This window comes from Myotis brandtii, unplaced genomic scaffold (genome assembly GCF_000412655.1).
Source record: "Myotis brandtii unplaced genomic scaffold, ASM41265v1 scaffold30, whole genome shotgun sequence".
NCBI classification, from domain to species: domain Eukaryota; kingdom Metazoa; phylum Chordata; class Mammalia; order Chiroptera; family Vespertilionidae; genus Myotis; species Myotis brandtii.
In genome coordinates, this window is record NW_005361458.1 from 424,278 (window position 1) to 443,811 (window position 19,534).

General features: G+C 37.3%; 1 protein-coding gene across 1 annotated transcript in view; it reads right to left on the bottom strand.

The window, feature by feature from the left end:
• The window catches only part of ADAMTSL1 (ADAMTS-like 1), a 397,951-nt gene that overhangs the window by 232,195 nt on the left and 146,222 nt on the right, over positions 1 to 19,534 (bottom strand). The window contains exons 7-9 of the mRNA XM_014542360.1: positions 18,010 to 18,167; positions 8,456 to 8,567; positions 4,314 to 4,452 (exon numbers count right to left, since the gene is read on the bottom strand). Of these exons, the coding sequence (XP_014397846.1) occupies positions 4,314 to 4,452; positions 8,456 to 8,567; positions 18,010 to 18,167 (409 nt within the window). The remainder of the gene's footprint in view (positions 1 to 4,313; positions 4,453 to 8,455; positions 8,568 to 18,009; positions 18,168 to 19,534) is intronic.

Here is a 19,534-nt window from a genome sequence, read left to right on the forward strand (position 1 = left end):
CTTTCAAACCAAATCTGAAAAGGTGGTTCTGTGATCTTCTCACGAACAATGTCTTGCACAATTACTCCCAGGCAGCCGTAACAGTCTTACTAATCTCATAGAAGGAGACATGTAAGGCCAAATGTAGCCTATTTTACATTTAAAGCCACTCTGAAAATACAAGGTGCTCATTAGCTGACCTAAAACTATGCCTCTTTAGTCATTGGTGAAGCATAGGCATATATTTTTGGTCACATGATGGACTTTACCCTTTACCCAAGAGGCAAAGATGACACAAACCAATGCACAAACCAGCAGGCACTGCATGGAAAGAAAATCTCCCAGGGTCAGACAGAGCTATGGCTGTAGCACGGCAAGCATGAGAGAATTTTACATTTGATTAGATTTCAAGTGTCTCAGCTTCAAGGGTTTCTCCTGTAGTGTTAAATGAATGAAGCAGAAAACAAGTTAAGCATGCAGTAGATCCCTGACCTCCAGGAGGGGCTTGCCTCTAGACTTCTGGGAGTGCCCACGTTGGCACTGCCACCAGAACATATACTGCCCTGTGTATATAGAGCGTATGATGGGATTAGTGATGTCATAGCTCCAAGTCAGCTGTGAAAAACATTCTTAATTTTAGCCAAAAGCCAATACATTTTTAACTTTATCTTTCCTCCCATTATAACTATTAAGTTTGGTTTTCCCTTTTGAGAGCACTTCTGGCTAGGAAACAAAGTATTTTATCACTTCAAAAAAAATGGCGGCGTAAATGACACCAGCAAAGAGCAACAAAGCTCTCTCGGGATGGAACTACTGGCCGCCAGGTAGACTCACTTGTTAGTCTTATAGTGTAAGGGACTCAAGCAAAATGTCTTAGCAAAATGTCAAGTCACTACAAGTCATGGACATTCTAGCTTGCTTTAGAATAGTAGACACCAAGAACACTAAGTCACTGATATCCAAGTGTCTATTGCATTCAGTATTTCACCTGTGTTATGAGCTATAGACAAAATAAAAAAATAAAGCAAAAGCATTAACAGGAGTTACCTGAGAGCACTAGAGATTATTAGTGAGTTTTATTTTTTCATCATAGCTTTTTAACTCGTTAACATTAAGAATCAGAAAAAGAGCCCTAAAAACATAAAAATTATTTTGAAAAAAATAGGCTTGATGTTAATGATCTTTTTAGCCCCAAGAACCACTAGATGAACCAATGCACAGCCATGGAGGCCAGTGGATGTTGCTGGTGAGTGAAATGAGCAAGTGATGTTGTTCATTAGTTCAAATATATAACATTTACTTATTTTAAAGCAAATTAATGACAACAGTGATGCTCTTTGGAAAACAAATCCTTAATCGGATATCAAGGATTATGGTTAATGGTTGTCATATCCAATTTGTTTTGGTTTTAGACATGTAATAATGAAAAAGTCTCATCATCACAGAGAAGTAGTTGCTAATGGTAACAGCTTTCACAGCTCACCTTGCAATCTTAGGAAATTTAATTTTCCAATTAAGCTGGCATAATTGAAGAAATGAATGAGAGTGCAAAAAGTATTTGCTTTGGCGGTACAATGTTTTTACAATTGTCACCACAATTTTTATAACTTAACTTAGTTCAAATAAATTAAAATTAATTTGACATGTTTAAATATGTTTGTAAGTTATTATTTAGATAGTGTAAGATATAGAAAATAAAGTTTAACAAAGCAACTATGAGAAACAACAGGTCTGTAGGCAGTTTGAAAATCACTCATTTAATATAACGAATAATCTTCTTACCCCCATTTTGTGGGGGAGAAAACTGAGGCCCGGAGGGTAAAGTAATGAGCCGAGGGTTCCAAACTTAATTATTTAGTAACCTTTTTGCTGCCCACGGTCCTTCGGATCTTAACAGGGAATAAATGCGGCTATCTGAATGGAATTTGTCCTCAAACAATATACTAGTACAATAGGTCAACTCTAGTCTAAGGCACATAAAGTAAACAAATATCTCATTGGCTAGATAAAATAAAAAAACTTGTGACTTTAAGATTGTCTATATTTTCCCTTTTGGGGGCTTCTCATTTTGCACACAAAGGCATCGATTTAATATTATTGTGTCACTCCTGATTTTACTATCAGACAGTTAAGTCTGTAGTTAGAAAACAGTTCCTTGAGGATGGATTCTGCTAAGTCTGATGGGAGGGTAAATCTCTTCTATAGTCTGTTTATTCTTACTCAGACCATCACTTCTTATTTTCTCTTTGAATTCAGAAAGGTTGCTTTGATCCCAGGCATGCAAATGAGTTCAGTGAGTTCCCCAGCAATCCTGAAGTATCTTAACCTCGGAGCAGCATATCTACATTTCCTAAAGCAGATGCCTCTTAAACCTCTCCTACTGCTAAGTATTAATTTTACAGCTTTGTTTAATTACTCCTGGAATAAAAAAAGCAGCTTCCTGGCATGTGTCTTCAACTCACGTTTTCTTTCTCCTTTTCTTTTTTAAATGGCCACCTGTCCCAACATTTATGCATGTGCTGTATTAGATGTTTTAAAATAACATAGGATGCAGAAAAAGCATACATTTCACGGGCAAACGTCTTTCGATATAGAATGACCTTTTGCTTTTGGATAATAAGACATAGGCCATGAATACGATTCCAACAGAGGAGCTAGGTAAAAATCAGGAGCCAGAAAAAATTGCATATATTTATTCTGATTGTAAACATTTTCTTAAGATGGTTAACGTAATGCTTTTATTCTACAACTGTCTCCCACAGCCATCTCTTTGTTCAAGTTTTTTTCCCAGTGGGGAAAAGCTTTATGTAGTCATGGGAGTGAATCCTTCGTTTCTCCTAGAAATACACATACACATTTTTATGGAAGTGTGTTTAAGATTTTCAAAGTCTCTCCATGGCTCAGCCAACTTGACTGAACTGGGTTAACTATGCTTTTCAATGGAATGGAATTTCTGGTATAGATATGGGTAAAGATGTTTAATAATAGAATGATTTTAAAATGGGATTGAGTTACATTAGGTATAATTATCTTGGCTAATAATACTTCATAGCTTAATATTTCCAAAATAAAGACGTCCAAGCAAAATTCTGACACCTCATTCAAATTTATACCATATACAATTTTTAATATAGAATTTTCTGGTGTAATATGAAGCTACACTAAGCTTCACCTGAATGATATAATTATAAAATACCTATTATTTCTGTTTCTTACATAAAAACCTGTCATTCGGGTTTACTTTTATAAGCTAGGTATATGAAATAGGCAATTTCACTTCACATGTAGCATTTAGAATTCATGAATACAAGGCAGAAAGAGTCCAAGTAAACTTTAAAAAGTTAACAGCAAAGAGCAAAACCTAAAATTGTATTGCCTCCAATTCAAAAACAGAATGATTTTCATCCACATTGCTCATGTAGTATTTTAAGTATTCAAAGTTTTGTTTTATGCACATATATTTGGTAAACTATGCTTTTAATAAGTTACAATGAGGTGTTTCTCAGAAATTGAAGGAGCTTGCAAAAGACTTCTTTGTCTTTTGGTTTTCATGATTAGTTTTGTAGAAGAGTTTTCTTATGTCCTTCCTCATATACTGGGAGTGAGTAAGCTCATAAAGAGATTTAACAGAAAGTGTTGCAACTATAAATACTACACCTATGACTTGCACTTCTGTGACTACTCCTCATCTGAGATGTTTTATTGGTCAGTCTGATTCCTGATCCTGCAAGTAACTGAGGGCCAATTATGGTTTCCAAAAAGCCAACAGTGATATGTGACAGCATCAAGTGTCTCTTTAAAGCTACTAATTAAAAAGACCTTTGAAAATATTTTACTATTGGAAATAAGTCCTGCTTCCTCTTTAATAAGGGCTGAGTTTATTCAAATATAGAACTGTTCTAAGACTGGTTTTGAGTCCAGTTAATCAGTACGGAAAATGGGTCAGCGGAGACCCTGAATGGGTCTGCTGTGATCATGTCACTGACTAGGTAACAGATTTGAAATGGAAAGAATCCTGAGAACATTGTGCCATCACATTTGTTAGGGCCACTGACCTGGACCTTGTTAAGGAGAGAAACAAGTAACCATGATGAACAAAAAACCAGAAGAGAAAATGACTGTGAGTGTTTCACGGGTAGCTTTATGAATGGAAAATCTGTAGTCCATGGGATGGTATCATAGCAGCAAGAACAAGGGGCATGGACACGAATAACACCTGGTTAGGAATGGATACTGGACAGCAACATTTACTTATTTTTAATGAAAACATCTTATTCTAGGAAACTTATTTGAAACTTTATGTTTACAATAGATGAACTGGTAAATAGACTGACCTGGCTGGACAAGGATCCAAGTTGCACTCCTGAAGTTTGGGCTTGGGTTTGATGTTCTCTGGGTAATAGTGACAGTACTGATCGGCAACCACGCGGTTGCTCCGAAGATCGTAACACTCAGCCGATGTCAGCTGGTAACCTGCAGTATCAAACCATATGGGCGAGTTTAAAGGCACAGGTCAATATGATATGTTTCTTCATGCTTTTTAGCCATCCTCACATTAAGGAAATTCTTCCCTGATGTGCCAGTCATTTCCAGGACAACAGACAGAGAAATGGAAGGCTCATTAACTTTTAATAGTTAAATCAGATTATTCAACAAATATTTGTGGTGTGCTTACTCTGTTCTGGGCACTGTTCTAATTTCTAGACATACACAAGTGAACAAGTTGGACTAAGTCTCTACATTCACAGAGCTTACATTATGGTAAATGGAGACATAAAGAGAAAGGAGAGGAAGGGGGAGGGAGTAAAGAAAGAAGTGTAAGATAAAGTGGCTATAACAAGAATAAAAATGGTATAAAGTGATAAAAAAAATAGTTAAATCATACTGTAGTTCCTAACCTACATGAGGGCATAAACTAGTTTATAAGACTCTGTCATAAGAACTATTATTATTTATTTGTTTCACATAATCTAAAAGTCTAACACAGATTCTGTATCCCAAAGAGATCATCAGTATTTATTTACCAACCACCTCATGCAAGGATGCAAAATTGGCTCTGTTGTTCCTGGAGCACCAGAGAGGAAAACTCCCAGATAAATGAATAAATAAACCCCAATACTGCTCCCCTTGTCAACGGGGGACAATGGGAGATAGCACAGGATCAGGTCCTGCCAGCTGCCTGACATTATTTTTGCCTGATTTCAATCTGGCAAGGTTAAACGGAGTAAATGGATGATTAAAACCTTAACAGTAGCCATTGTGAATTCCAAGGTTTCCTGCAGATAAAACAATAAGAAGCCTCCTACTGTATAAGTTTTGCTTCACCCCAAATCCTTTGTCATTTCTCTTTAAGTTTCTAGCCAATATTTCTTAGGTTCCATGTACAAATTTCCACTCTTAGAGAATCCTCTTGAAAAAAAAAGTGGTGCAGAGTATTACTTAATTCTATTGATAATGTGTTTTACCTTTTTAAAACCTGCCTCTTTCTTGTCCTATGGATTTCTGGTATGGTTCTGATGAGGACTTAGATTCTTGGGGTGAAAAATAAATGTACATGGAGAATTTTTAAAAATTAGACTTTTTTTTCATCATTCTATCTAACCCTAACTAACTTGAAAATATATTCTCTCTGGCAGTGGTTGAATATTGTTGTTACTAAATACATGTTAGAAAAGCAGATTTAGAGTACTTAAAAGTCTTGCAAAATTTTTTAGGAAATCAGACAGAGGTTTATAAACCAGAATTTCTGGCTTGAGGCTTTTTCTCAGACCACCCACAAAAATTAATTGTTCATTTAAGACCTAAAAAAAGATCTTTTAACAATTTTACTGTAAAGATGAAAAGCACTTTAATTTAATGGGTACGAGCACATGTTCCATTTAATCTTTTGTTTTATAAGAAAAATCAAAGAGCAAAATTTTATTTTATGCAAGTAAATATATCTTTAGTTGTCAATTATATTATACTCAAAAGCTGATAAGTTTATGACAAGATAATCATTTTATAATTTTTCATAAAATAATTTCTATTCAAGTACAGACTTTATCACATAGTGAGGTGTGGGTAGAAGCAAAAAACAATTTATAAATCTGAGATTATGATTTTTAAAAATTATAATTTGTCAGCATAAAATGTTGCTGTGAAGCTTTCTAGAGTATATGAAATGGAAGTTTAGATTAAAAATTAAATAAATGACCAAAATGGTCAGATAATTGTATTTTCTAAAGTTTCAGAAGGTAGTTGGAATAGCAATTCTTCACACTTAGCACAATGGTTAACCAGTTGAATCTGGAACCAGAAACATAAAAGGCAATTTAGAGATCATTTCTTAAGTAATTTTAAAACTGTGGTCCATGAAGGCTGGTTTCTATATTCCTCACATCTTCGCTCTGAGCAGTAGATATTCCTTTTACTTCCAAGTAAGATTTCTTTTTTGTAGAAGGCTTTGATAGCTCAAAACATTTGAAAACCACTGATGGTTCTACTTCTTCACTTAGATGTGAAGAAAATAGGCCAAAGGGCTGGAATATACATCAATCTAACATTCATTGACTCATACAGGGAGCCATTGTCAAGGTTACTCCAAAAGCAGCTTATATGAAACACATAGTGGGCATATTATTGAATTGCTACTTCTCTAAAAACATGGTGTAATTTAAAAAGAAAAAAGAAATTCCTGTGATTTCTTTACTTGAAACCACTCCCTATGTTAGTCATTAACAGGTGAATCAAAATAACATATTCCCACGAAACATCAACAAAATTGGCAGTTATTTTTTAAACCAAGTAATTTTCTATTCAGGGCATATAGAGGAACTGCAAACACTATTTTATTAAAATTCTTAAGATGTTGAGAGAATAGTTCTTTAATAATCAAGTTAAAAGCACTTTATGTATTTTTGATTAATTGCTTTTAAACTAAAATTTAACTTTGCTCTATGGAACCTCACGTTCAGCGATTTGTTCACATTATGTAGATGTAGATAACCCAGACAAAGATAAATTATGTATGTTAACTGGTTTACAAAAATTAATGGATAGTCATTTGTCTTCATTTTGAGGTACCATCCTTCTTTGCTCTTGTCAAAATAATCTAGCGATACCTCTGTGGATTAGTTACTTAAAGCCAACCAATTAACAGGCTTCCATGAAGCTGGAGCCAGAATGTATTTGATGTGCTCATTTTTAAAGGAATATATATATACAATTTTACATCCATTAAATTACCAAAGCTTATAAAGTGATAATCCACAAATGGCTAGCTCAGTTGGAAATGGAACTAAGATATTCTGGAAAGAATTTTGGTAATACATGCCAATGGCCACAAAAATTCTGAAATACACTCTGGAGAGTTTATTTCAAGGAAATAATTTCAAAGGAGAAAAATACTTGGGTATCAAGTTATCCATCACATTATAATAGAGAATTTTAAATGAATTAAATGCTCTTCTAAAGGGATATGGCTAAATCAATTATGAAATAATTCAAAGAAATTATTATGTAACCTGTATAATAATGAAGAGCAGAAAAAGGGGGAAAACCTTTTCTAGTGGCACAAAATGCTGTCCACACTACAGATGTGATGGGGCAGGGACAGACATTCATTTGGTGACTTTTCAAAAGAGATGTGTTTTTATGAATAAACTAGAGGCCTGGTGCATGAATTTGTGCATGGGTGGCGTCCCTCCACCTGTGATTGGGGCTGATCAGGGCCGTCTTGAGTCCTGATCAGGGCCAATCAGGGCCGGTGGCCAGGGAGGAACCACGGGAGGGCTCCAGGGTGTGTCTGGCCCCATCTTGCCCAGTCCCGATCAGTTGGACCCCAGCAGGAAGCTAACCTACCAGTTGGAGCATCTGCCTCCTGGTGGTCAGTGCACGTCAGAGTGACTGGTCAGTTGACCGCTCGGTCAGACACTTAGCATATTAGGCTTCTATATATATAGATAAGGCAGTGACATTCCCTTTTACTGCACAGATTAAGGGGTAGAGCTGAAAAATAACTGAGCCAAAGTCTGCAGTATAGTGATTTTTCCCCCCCCCTGGTAATAAACTACTTCCTTTAATTAAATTAATCTCTGATTCTTTTTGGACACATCATGCTATAAAATAGGCCATTACAAATACTCTTCACTTGATTCCCGAATAAATAAATTCACTTCAACCAGATGAATAGTTTTTCCTCAAATGAAAAAATCGCCTCCAGACCACACTGTTGCCAAGCTCTGACACTTTTTGTCCTGGCCTTCCATGGACTCAAGGAAAGGAGTGAAGACAATTTCCTCTAATGGGACTCCATAGACAGAAACTAGAGCATCTGCCTTATGGGAGGGCTTCAGGATTTGGCCTCATTCAGAAGAAAGGATCTGACCCCACAGCACTAAATTTCTTCTATGCTGAAGTGACTCTACTCTTACAATAGCCAAGTCTTCCCTCTTAGAAGCCAACAGATCCTAGGCTAAATGAACAACACTGTTACCTCCTCCACACGTTGCTGAGCAAGGAAAGAAATCCGTCTCCCTCCATCGGTGGATGATGGGCTGATAGAAGGTGAACTGGACTGTGCTGTTAGCAGGCCCCGAGTTGTGGATCTGTAGGAGACAACAGCAAAGTAGAGGAGCTAGTGTGACAGGTAGGTGCTTTCTGGGTCCCTTGCCACTCTGAACAAGGAAGTGTGGTAGTGCTGATGGCCTTAGGTTGTGTGAAGGGTTGTGTTGGGAGAGAAGTGGCACCCGTCTTACCATTTAACCAGAGAATGCTTCTTGCATATACCTACTGTCACTATCATCACTTTCCCAGTTTTGTTGTAATTCCCGTAGGATCTTATCCAAAGCTAATTAGTCCCTCACCCTCTTTTATTTCCATCCTCTCTGGTATAATGGGTAAAACTATGTGGATTTTAAAATGTAAGATCAGAAAGAGACAATTTGTTCTAAGAAAATTTTAAATGCCATTTGCTGGAAAAAAAGAAAAGAAAAAAAAGAAAGATACTATCTTTGGTTAAGAAAAATAAGAGTTAAAGAACTAAGTAGCTCTTCCCACTCAGAGACATACATGGAGTTTCCTGACAACTCGGTGATTTATATATTTTAATGTGCAAAGTTACCAATTGGAAGTTTGCTAAAATGCAAATTCCTGGGCTCAAGCCCAGAAATCCAGGCAATTCGAATGTGAAAAAAAAAGAAAGATACTATCTTTGGTTAAGAAAAATAAGAGTTAAAGAACTAAGTAGCTCTTCCCACTCAGAGACATACATGGAGTTTCCTGACAACTCGGTGATTTATATATTTTAATGTGCAAAGTTACCAATTGGAAGTTTGCTAAAATGCAAATTCCTGGGCTCAAGCCCAGAAATCCAGGCAATTCGAATGTAGCATAGTCCAAGAACCAAACTTTGAAAAACACCAATTTACAGAATTGAAAGCAAATATATCAAATAAAACATGTGCTTATGGAAATGACAATTCCTTTGTGTGTTTTTTAAAGAGAGGATATGAGGCAATAATTTTTTAATGGTTCTTAAAAGTACAAGGTTGAGAGAAAATACTCAAACTGAAAGAGAAGAAAAAGGTACCCAACAGGAATGATGCCTTGATTTGGTGAAGACAAAATGACATATGATACAACACTTAGATTGCTCAGCTAGGGCAAGGCTTGGACTGATTATTATACTAAAGGAAGTTCTATGGACAACTGAGAGGACCACCTCTTACTCCAACTCCATTACAGGAATGAGAAGTGTCATCAGGTGAATCCTGTGGCCAAAGTCTTTGTCAATATTTCTAAGGCTTACTGCCTCGTCTCTCAGATATGTGCATAGATTCGGCCTTCAGATTCTTAAAAAAGAGAGCCTTATTCTTCTGCTACCGAATTTAACAACTGGATTAAACATCTAGGATGCAGAGGATAACAGAAACACTGAAGAAACAGGGAATAGGTCCTGACCCCCAGATGGGTGTTTGGCGTTTTGATGAGCATATGGGAATATTCCTCAGAAAATCTGGAAGAGCTGGAAAGGAGAAAGAAGAAAGAGAGAAAAGCTATCATTTATCTCATGTCATGCTGGGATTCTGACCCATGGTGCATCCAGGTCTTTCCTGATTAGAATAAACAGTGATACAATTCCCTACTTTAAAGCAAAAACAGCTGAAGCAATACGACATCTTTCACAAATGGGGAGCATGGCCTACAGATGAATATTTTTCAGTCCCAGTGTGTCAAATACAGGATATTTAATTGCTTGCTTAGGGATGTAGTATTAATCACATTCTTTGGAAAGTTTTTTTTTAATTTTTTAAGCTCACAAAAGCCTATAGCTCTCTTGGGATGTGTGGTTATCATGCTGGAAAGCTATTAGAAGAAGGCTCTGATTTGAACAAAAGCTCCATGAAAAATACTAAAAAGGCCAGAAAATCTGTTTAGATCCTGAGAGATGAATTGTTTTGCAAGGGTCCCTTTTGGGATGCTAGAGATTAAACTGAGTCCTGGGGAAGTGGGGGGTGGGGTGGGGAATCAAAATTAGCAGAATATAACATCAAGGTACTTGGACACTTTGATGCCATGGTGTCAAGGCGATATGGTGTCAAGCGAGAGGGTTACTAAAACACCATGTTGAAGGGGGAAAAAGCAGCTTAGGAAGAATATTGTTCTTAATGAATTCAATGAGAGCGACATGTAATGACAACAAATGCTGAGACTCTATGTCCACGTTTGAGAAGAGACTGATAACTGGATTGAACACCTAGGATGCAGAGGTCAACAGGAACATGGAAGAAATAGGCAATAGGTTCCACCCCTAGATGGGTATTTTGTTTATTTTCATTGATAACATTCCTGCTTCTCCCTTCTCTGTCATTGAGTAGCTACAATTCCCACAGCAATCAGCACTAAATTCGGTCCTACTTTGTGCAGGATACATTTTATTTATATTAAATCTAATCTTAAAACTCCTCCTGCATTATCTTCCACATTAGCATTACAGTGAGAGAATGGAGGCCCAGAGAGGTTAAGTATCTTTGTCAAGGCTACACAGCTAGGAAAAAACAGAGCTGGGGTTTGAATTCAGGTGTGCCTGGTTCTAAAGCTGCCATTCTTTTCATGGAATCAAGCAATCTTTGTTAGTGCTGTGAAGATATAAGTATTTATCTTTAGCAGTATTCGTGTACCTCTCTTCTCAGTATCTTCTTAATTTTTCATTTTCAAGTAGGAAAAAATGTTTAAAATAAAAAGAAGAGGCTAACCTGATGTCTAAGTTTGATGGCCTAACTGTTGCTTACAGAGATGAACCACTGTGTTCCTTTTTGGTTTTATTAATCCTGGGCTGCTGGGATCACTGTTATCATCTGCTCTGAAGCATCATCAACCCTAAATCCTTAAAACTCAGGCCCTAGTATGAACGCTTCAGTGTGACACATTAGAATTTTGTTTAAGGGAGCTAAATACATCTGGCATGTGTAATTTTGACCTCCTTAAGTTAATAAGCAAAAAGAATGTTCTGAACCATACTTTTCTTCCTATAATTACAATGATTCGGTGTTTCAAATTCAATTTAATGACTTCTCACACTGAAAGTAAAGGAGACAGAACTGGACACTTGCCATAGCGACTGATTGCACTGTCATAATAGAGCTGCAGGGCAGTACAAATGGCACGTGGGTAGCAGTTGAGCTTTAAGTCCATGTAAAATCAAAAGAATTAGGAGAAATTTCAAATACAGTGGGCCTTGACTTACGAGTGTCCCGACTAACGAGTTTTTTGAGATACCAGCTGTCTCTCGGCTGATTTTTTGCATTGAGTTGATAGAGTAATTTGAGTTAATGAGCTCCTTAAGGAGCTCTTTAATGAGCTAAGTCTTGGAACGAATTAAACTCGTAAGTCAAGGCCCCAAGTCTCGGAACGAATTAAACTTTTAAACTCGTAAGTCAAGGCCCCACTGTACACGAAAGGCATCAAATACACAAAGGCTCTCCCAGATGAAGCACTGTGAAATGCCATACCTCTTGCTTCTCATTTGGGAAGAGCGTTAGTTGTGAGCCTTGGAATGTTCCTCAACTAGGTTCTTTTCTTTCTATGACGTTGTAGGAAATTTTTCCCTCCAGACAGGTGAGTAGGGGGACTGGCATTCAGGAGTCCCCCACCCACCTTGGCTGCAATTGAGTTGCTGCTCTGGCCTGAGGAGAGGAGGACAAAAGGGAGCTATTCCCATGAGCCTCTGAGCTGGAACCCACAATGGCATTCAACTTGGTCACACCCGTCTCACGGCAGCCCAGGGTGTCATGACCAGGCTGTGCTTGAAAGTGGTAGAAATACATCAATATGCCTGCTTGGAAGGGAATAACATGGAAAATAGGAAAAATCTATCTTTTCAATGTTTCAGTCTATTATGTTCAATTTTGGACTGTTCTGGTGGTTAATGGTGATAGTGAATCCTCAAGGAACTGTTAAAAATACTTTAAAATGCTTTTCTGGGCTTTCAAAATATGCAACAAGATCTTCCTTATATCACTTAAATGTTTACAAGCACTTGATATCGATATAATTGTTATTTCATTGCCTTTCTCCTCCATATGCTATAAACACTATGAAGGCAGGTGCCATTTATCTTGCTCATCACTCTTTCTTTAGCATCATATACAATGTTTGGCACATAGTAAGTAACCAATCAATTGCCCCATACTGTAAATGAATGCATGAATGAACAAACAAATGAATTATATAACGATGATTGTTTCAGATACTATTTGTGGCAAATTCTTAGAATAATTATCATCTTTATATGTGTATATCTACCAGTTTTCTTGAAGATGTTATTGATCATTTCTTTTAAAAATATATATATATTATTGATTTTTTACAGAGAGCAGGGGAGAGGGAGAGTTAGAAACATCGATGAGAGAGAAACATCAATCAGCTGCCTTTTGCACAGCCCCTATTGGGGATGTGCCCACAACCGAGGTATATGCCCTATATGCCCTTGGCTGGAATCGAACCTGGGACCCTTCAGTCCGCAGGCCAACACTCTATCCACTGAGCCAAACTGGTCAGGGCAATCATTTCTTGTTGACAAAATGTATGTTGATAAAATGTTGCTAAAGTTCATGAAAAGAAGCAGTACTGTTATAACACAACCCTTACCCAACAGTACTTCCCACTGTCCTTTGATAATACAGTAGTATAGTAGAGTGGAAAGGGCTTGTAAAAATGCTAATTATTATTGAGTGAAATATAAATTCAATCATTCCATTGTTTGAAATACCTGACAGTTTCAACAATTGGAAATACTGACTAAAATTAGGGTTTATTCAGTAAAAATAATGATAAAAAATTGTTAGCATCCAACTTTATTTTTACACTTCTTATAGAGTTTTCTAGTCCCCCTATATTTCCAGACCTCAATAATGGGAGATACTAGTACAGCAGTTCAGCCATAGGTCCCTGGGTCAAGGTTGCATGAGAGATGTCGGTTATGGATTTACTACTGCCCACAGCCCTTGAGTAGGGCAGCAGACCAGAGATGCCTCCATGGGGATAATGGGTATAATGTTGGCTACAAAGGCTTCCTTAATCACATTAGCCTGTAGCAAGTATCTACAGCTTTTATTGTGCCCATTTTATTTTAGTACTTCATTATATGCATCACTATTTCAACATTTCCTATCCAGTGTGTTATCTCTCAAATGACATTATAACCTAGGAAAGGGCAGATGCCACGTAATTATGTACAGGGTTATGCTCAAGGATGTCCAGAAAGAAATATGAAGGCATCTCTCCAATACTCCAAATGGAAACCATGGTATTTCTAGTTCCTAGACTACTCAAACAAGCTTCTTGGACTGCAATTAGAATGATGTCAACCTTCCTAACCCAAATTCTTCAACTATAAAAATGTAATGCATTTAGTAAATTATTCTCTGTAGGAAGTAACTGGTCTCTAGTTTTCATTGCATGAACTGTGAGTCAGTGTTCTTAGTTCTAAGTGCACTTATTGTTTACTATTCTACTGTGTATTTCTGCCCTTTTTGTGGCTTGGGCACCTCATCAGTCTCTTTTCTATCTATCTAATATGGATTTCTTCTTACATTTTAAAAATGAGCACACACTGACATGAATAAATATAACTAAGTTTCTTGTACAAGTAGAGCTAAGTTGGAAGTTCTAATCCTATATAATAAAAGGCTAATATGCAAACTGTCCCCTCAACCAGGAGTTCGACTGGGAGTTTGACCAGGGGGCAGGCCATGCACAAATTCGTGCACCGGGCCTCTAGTAAAGACGGGAGTTTGACCAGGGGGCAGGCCAGCCAGCCAACCTGCTGCATCCCCTTCCCCAGCCATGCACAAATTCGTGCACCGGGCCTCTAGTAAAGAATAAACCATAACTAAAAAAGACCATCTAGTATCGGGGAAAGTCATTATCTTCTATTGAGTCTGCAGCTTGAGAAAGGATGCCAATGGCATGGTAGGAGGAAGGGGATATTAAGCCAGGCAGTCATCCAGCCAATAGCGAATTGCCCCGACACTTACTGTCACAGCCAGTCTGCTCCTACATCCATCTGTCTTAATAGCTACACCTGCCAAGTTGTTCCTGGGTATACCAGTTATTTGTAAATTGACCATCTTCAGAATAGCAGCTTTCTGAGTATACAGTGCAGACTATTGTGATAAGTTGGTTCAGAAGTTAAAGCATTTAAAAAAAGATGGAAAGGCAGTAATTTGGATCTATCTGCTGTTATACACACTATCTGATTCAGTTCCTCACAAAGACTATGGGGGAGTATTTTATTACCATTTTTCAAATGAGTAAACAGGCTCAGGAAGGTAAAATAACACACTGAGGTTACATATCCAGTGAGCAGGAGACTATACCAAACTCTAGAGAGCGTATCTTTTGTGCCACTCTACACTAGCATTGCCAAAATGTTGTACAACCAATGTATAATTTTTAAATTTTTGGAAGATATGAGTCCCTAGGAAGCAAGGTGATAATTCAGTCTGGTTTTAATCTTTAAAGGAGATTTCAAAACATAACTTTGGAACCAATGGCAATATATAATGATTTTCACTGTGAGAAAATTTTACTGCCATGCAAAAAATGTTTTTTTTCTTCTTGTAAATAAACAAAATTTGTGTTTTGGCAATAAGTTCCCATAAAGATGTTGACAAATAATCATTTCCATTTTGATTCCTGTGTATCTCATTCAAAAAGGAAGTCATTGCTTAAGTTAATATATAATGCAAAAGGGACTACACTTTGAATGATACTGAGGATGAATGACAAATTATGTGTATAATTTCTAAGCACCTAAATCATGAAAAATGATAAAAAATCAAATGGTAACTTTATTTTCAGCTATTTCTGGGGGAAAATTAGGGAAGAAAAATTGCTTCATTATGAATCACTGGGAAAAAAGTAATTTTCTTCTTTTCTCTATATCTTCTTAAATTATATGACTCATTTTCAAGTTTGAATAAACTGATTTTAAAAATTACATAATCTATTTTAGAATAACTTGACATTATTTGATCTTGATATTTTCTAATGAAACCTAAATTTCCTCTCAATTGCAACCTGAATCTACATCACAAAATAGGATATATAATGCAAAAATCAATGAAATGATAGCTTAGCTTGTTTCTGAATGAAAACATTTACAGATGGTAGGCATCTAGGAAAGCATCAAAACTTCTTTAAAGTCCATTTTTTCTTAAATATGTGTATTTACATGTAGAAGAAAAAAATAGTCTTAGAAACAACAGAGAATTTTGAAAAGAGTTCTGGGCCAGAAGAAAAGAGGTTATTTTTGGTTGTGGTTTGTCATCGGGGTGAGCTTGGTCCTGTCACTCAACTTCCCTAAAGCTCAGTTTCCTTGTAGGTAACATGAAGATGTCAGCATCTGACCCCCTTCAGCAACTGCCATGTGCCTAAAGTCCTTTATTCATCCAACACTTGCTAGGGTTTGTTGTGTTTTCTTATGGAGATATGAAGACAAATACGATTTAGTTTCTGGCCCTCAAGGACCACAAAGTAGGAAGATGTAATGTCAACAGGAATGTTGGGTTGTATCACAGAATGCTTCTGGATGGAGAAAATACTGAAGAACAGTTGTAAGTTAGTGAAGTGAATGGAAAAAGAAAAGATAATAGCATTTAGACAGAGGAAACAGCATTATGCAAAGGTAATCAGTTATGGGATTGCAAGATTTGGGGACCTGTGAGTCATTCAGTTGGTTGAAACAGAAGAGGAAAACTCAAAGGTGAGGTTGGAAGGGTAGATGAACCCAGATTATTGAGAGTTATACATGCTATGCTATGGGTCTGCATTTTAACCCCAAAGCATTGGGGGGCGGGGGGTGGAGCAATGCAGCATTATGAAGAGAGGGGTTCCGGTTTTAGAAAACTCACTCTGAAAGCAACATGGCTAATGGATCAGAGGCTGGAAACTAATTCAGAGTCGATGATATATTAGTTCAGGTGAGAAATTCAAAGGACTAAAGAAGGAGAAGAAAAAATAGTTTTAAAGGATGATATAGAGGTAGAACTGACAAAGTGTAATGTCTAATGAGGGGTCTAGGAGATGGGGAAATTCATGTGAATCAAAGTTTTCCGAGTCAGCTGGGTAAACATTGTATTATTTAAGATAAGAAATCGAGAAGATAGAGCAGGATTTGGGGATAGACGGGTCCAATTTTGGACATGTTGAGCTCATTGTCTCTGTTGGACATCCAAGTGGTGATGTGCAGAAGGCAGCTGGATATATGAAATGCATTCAACAATGCCATGAACTATTCAAATGTGCATATTACTTGAATCATATTCTATACTTTCAGTATGTGTATTAACTCTCCAACTCCCCTAGGGAAATTAGCATAAATGGTTTATTCAACAGTACTCTAAGAGCTTCAAAATATAAAGATATTTCTCCATTTTTTACAGTACAGGCATACCTCGTTCTATTGCGCCTCGCTTTATTATGCTTCACAGGTGTTGCGTTTTTTACAAATGGGAGGCAAGACCCTCCACCAGCGAAAGGATTATGACTTTATTGTGATACTTATTTTATTGCAGTGGTCTGGATCTGAAACTGCAATATCTCTGAGGTATGCCTGTATTTGCTTGTTTAACTACTTACAGCATCATTTCTATTGTGAGCTATCTCTTATGGTTTATAGCTTCTTGCTCAAGTTCATGTGGCTGGCAGGTGGACTGGATTTAAAAAAGCTACCATGCAGATGGAGGCAGTACAGTACTCTGGAACCCTTCTTCCATCCAACCTCACTGCCTATCACATTTTCCTATATGCATTCTTACTTTCAGCTGCCCTGGGGTCATGAAGCCTTAGCTTAAATCAAATGTCCTCTGGCTCCAGGTCCCATGATGAAAAATTTATGGAGTCCTGGACACATTACAAGTTTTACAGCTTTACAGCTGAAATCCTTCAGGTCCTTCTGACCTACTGAAGGAAAAAATATGTTTTATTTTATTGTGATTCCCAAATGTTCTTCTAGTGTGTACATTTTTTCTTACAGAATGTGTATGTTGCTTCCAGCAATGTGTTTTATATTACCTGCAAGAGTAGGGAAGCTCTGATAGAAGGAAACAACCTCGTCTTGTTGCCAGTACAAGGGAAAACAGAACTTGCAATTGGAAGGAAGCATGACCAAGTCTATGGATCATTAGTTTGTCTCTCTCTTTGACTAAGAATACCTTATATGAGTCAGTGACTATACCCTAACTTGTTTTAAAAACAGTTTGTATCCCCCAACTAATGACGTTTTGGCTTTGTGAGTGGGGTCTTTTTATTAAAACACACACACACACACACACACACACACACACACACACAATTTTCTTAGGACTTTAAAAAAAAAATATGTTCTTGTAAAGTCCAGGATGTAGCTCAACACCCATGAATTAAACATCTCTTGGATAATTGGCTTTCCAAATCTCTGTCAAAGCCTAAAGCTCTCTCTTCAGGAGATTGTAAACATCATCAGTTTGGAGGGGGCTTGAACACAAGATACCTAAATGGGCTTACCTTGACAATGAAATCTGCGGTGAGCGGTCCAGCGATACTCAGGTTCTCTTTGCCTGGATATTTCTGGAATTCCACACTAGAATTGTCCACAAGAAAGATGCCTGGAGAGCTGAGACTGTTTTCACCTTTAGCCCCCTGGAGGGTTTTGGTTTCTAGATCTACGGAATCAAACACATGAAGAGAAGAGAAAGATGTTCCCAAGGTTGCAGCAGACCACATGCAAGTACTTTCCATGGAACAGAGCCTAGAGCTATATAAGGGGAAGTATCATTCTTTATATGGCTGACACAATTACAATTAGGATATAAACAAAATATATAGGCACACTGGATCACATAAGAGTTTATGCTGCAAATGAAATTATTTTAAAACTCATTATCCAAACATTCAAGTCTCCCTCCAAAAAAATCTTTGATTCCCTGGATGACCTCATTTGGGCACTCCACCTGATCACAATCCTATTCCTTTGACTAAACCATCTTCCATACATATTCATTGAGTTCAGTATTCACAGCCCTCAGCCTAGAATACCCTACCACTTTCCTTTTTACTCTATGAGATCCAGGGTGCCTCACTGAACTCCTTCAGTACCTGTGTGACTTTATATTCATGAATTACCTTGTATTTATTTATACTTTCTGGTTATTTATTTTATGTGTGCTATCTTTAAAAATGAAGAAAGTCTAGTGACTTAAGGACAGAGAACTAACTGTCCGTTTTGTTTCTCTTTCTTTTTAAAATCCTTCTTGGTACTTCATTTAGTATTATGTGCATATATGCTCTTTCGTAAGAGCTTAGGACAGAAAGAAGAACTTCTTGATTCCTGGAACATTCCAAGCTGAATCTGGCCAATGACCAAGTCTGTGAATCATGTTTTCTTGTAGGAAATTAAAGCCTGCTGGGAGGATGATAATTATGACATGTATTTCAGAGCAGGGGAAGTTCTTATGTGATTGAGAGGGATTTAGAATAACTGCCCGCTGCATAAGGGAATGTAGATAGGCGAAATCTAACAAGGACCCTTGGTTTGGGCAGGGGTTCTTTAGAAGAAAGATGGGGAGCCTGAGTGAAGCTCTAGGTCTTCTACCCTAGATTCAATCAGACCGATTCCCTTCTTAAATGTTTTACAGATTGGGGTTCTGTGGTTAAGAATAATTTTACGGTTTCTGGATGTACTATCTGCGGTGAGCGGTCCAGCGATACTCAGGTTCTCTTTGCCTGGATATTTCTGGAATTCCACACTAGAATTGTCCACAAGAAAGATGCCTGGAGAGCTGAGACTGTTTTCACCTTTAGTCCCCTGGAGGGTTTTGGTTTCTAGATCTACAGAATCAAACACATGAAGAGAAAGATGTTCCCAAGGTTGCAGCAGACCACATGCAAGTACTTTCCATGGAACAGAGCCTAGAGCTATATAAGGGGAAGTATCATTCTTTATGTGGCTGACACAATTACAATTAGGATATAAACAAAATATATAGGCACACTGGATCACATAAGAGTTTATGATGCAAATGAAATTATT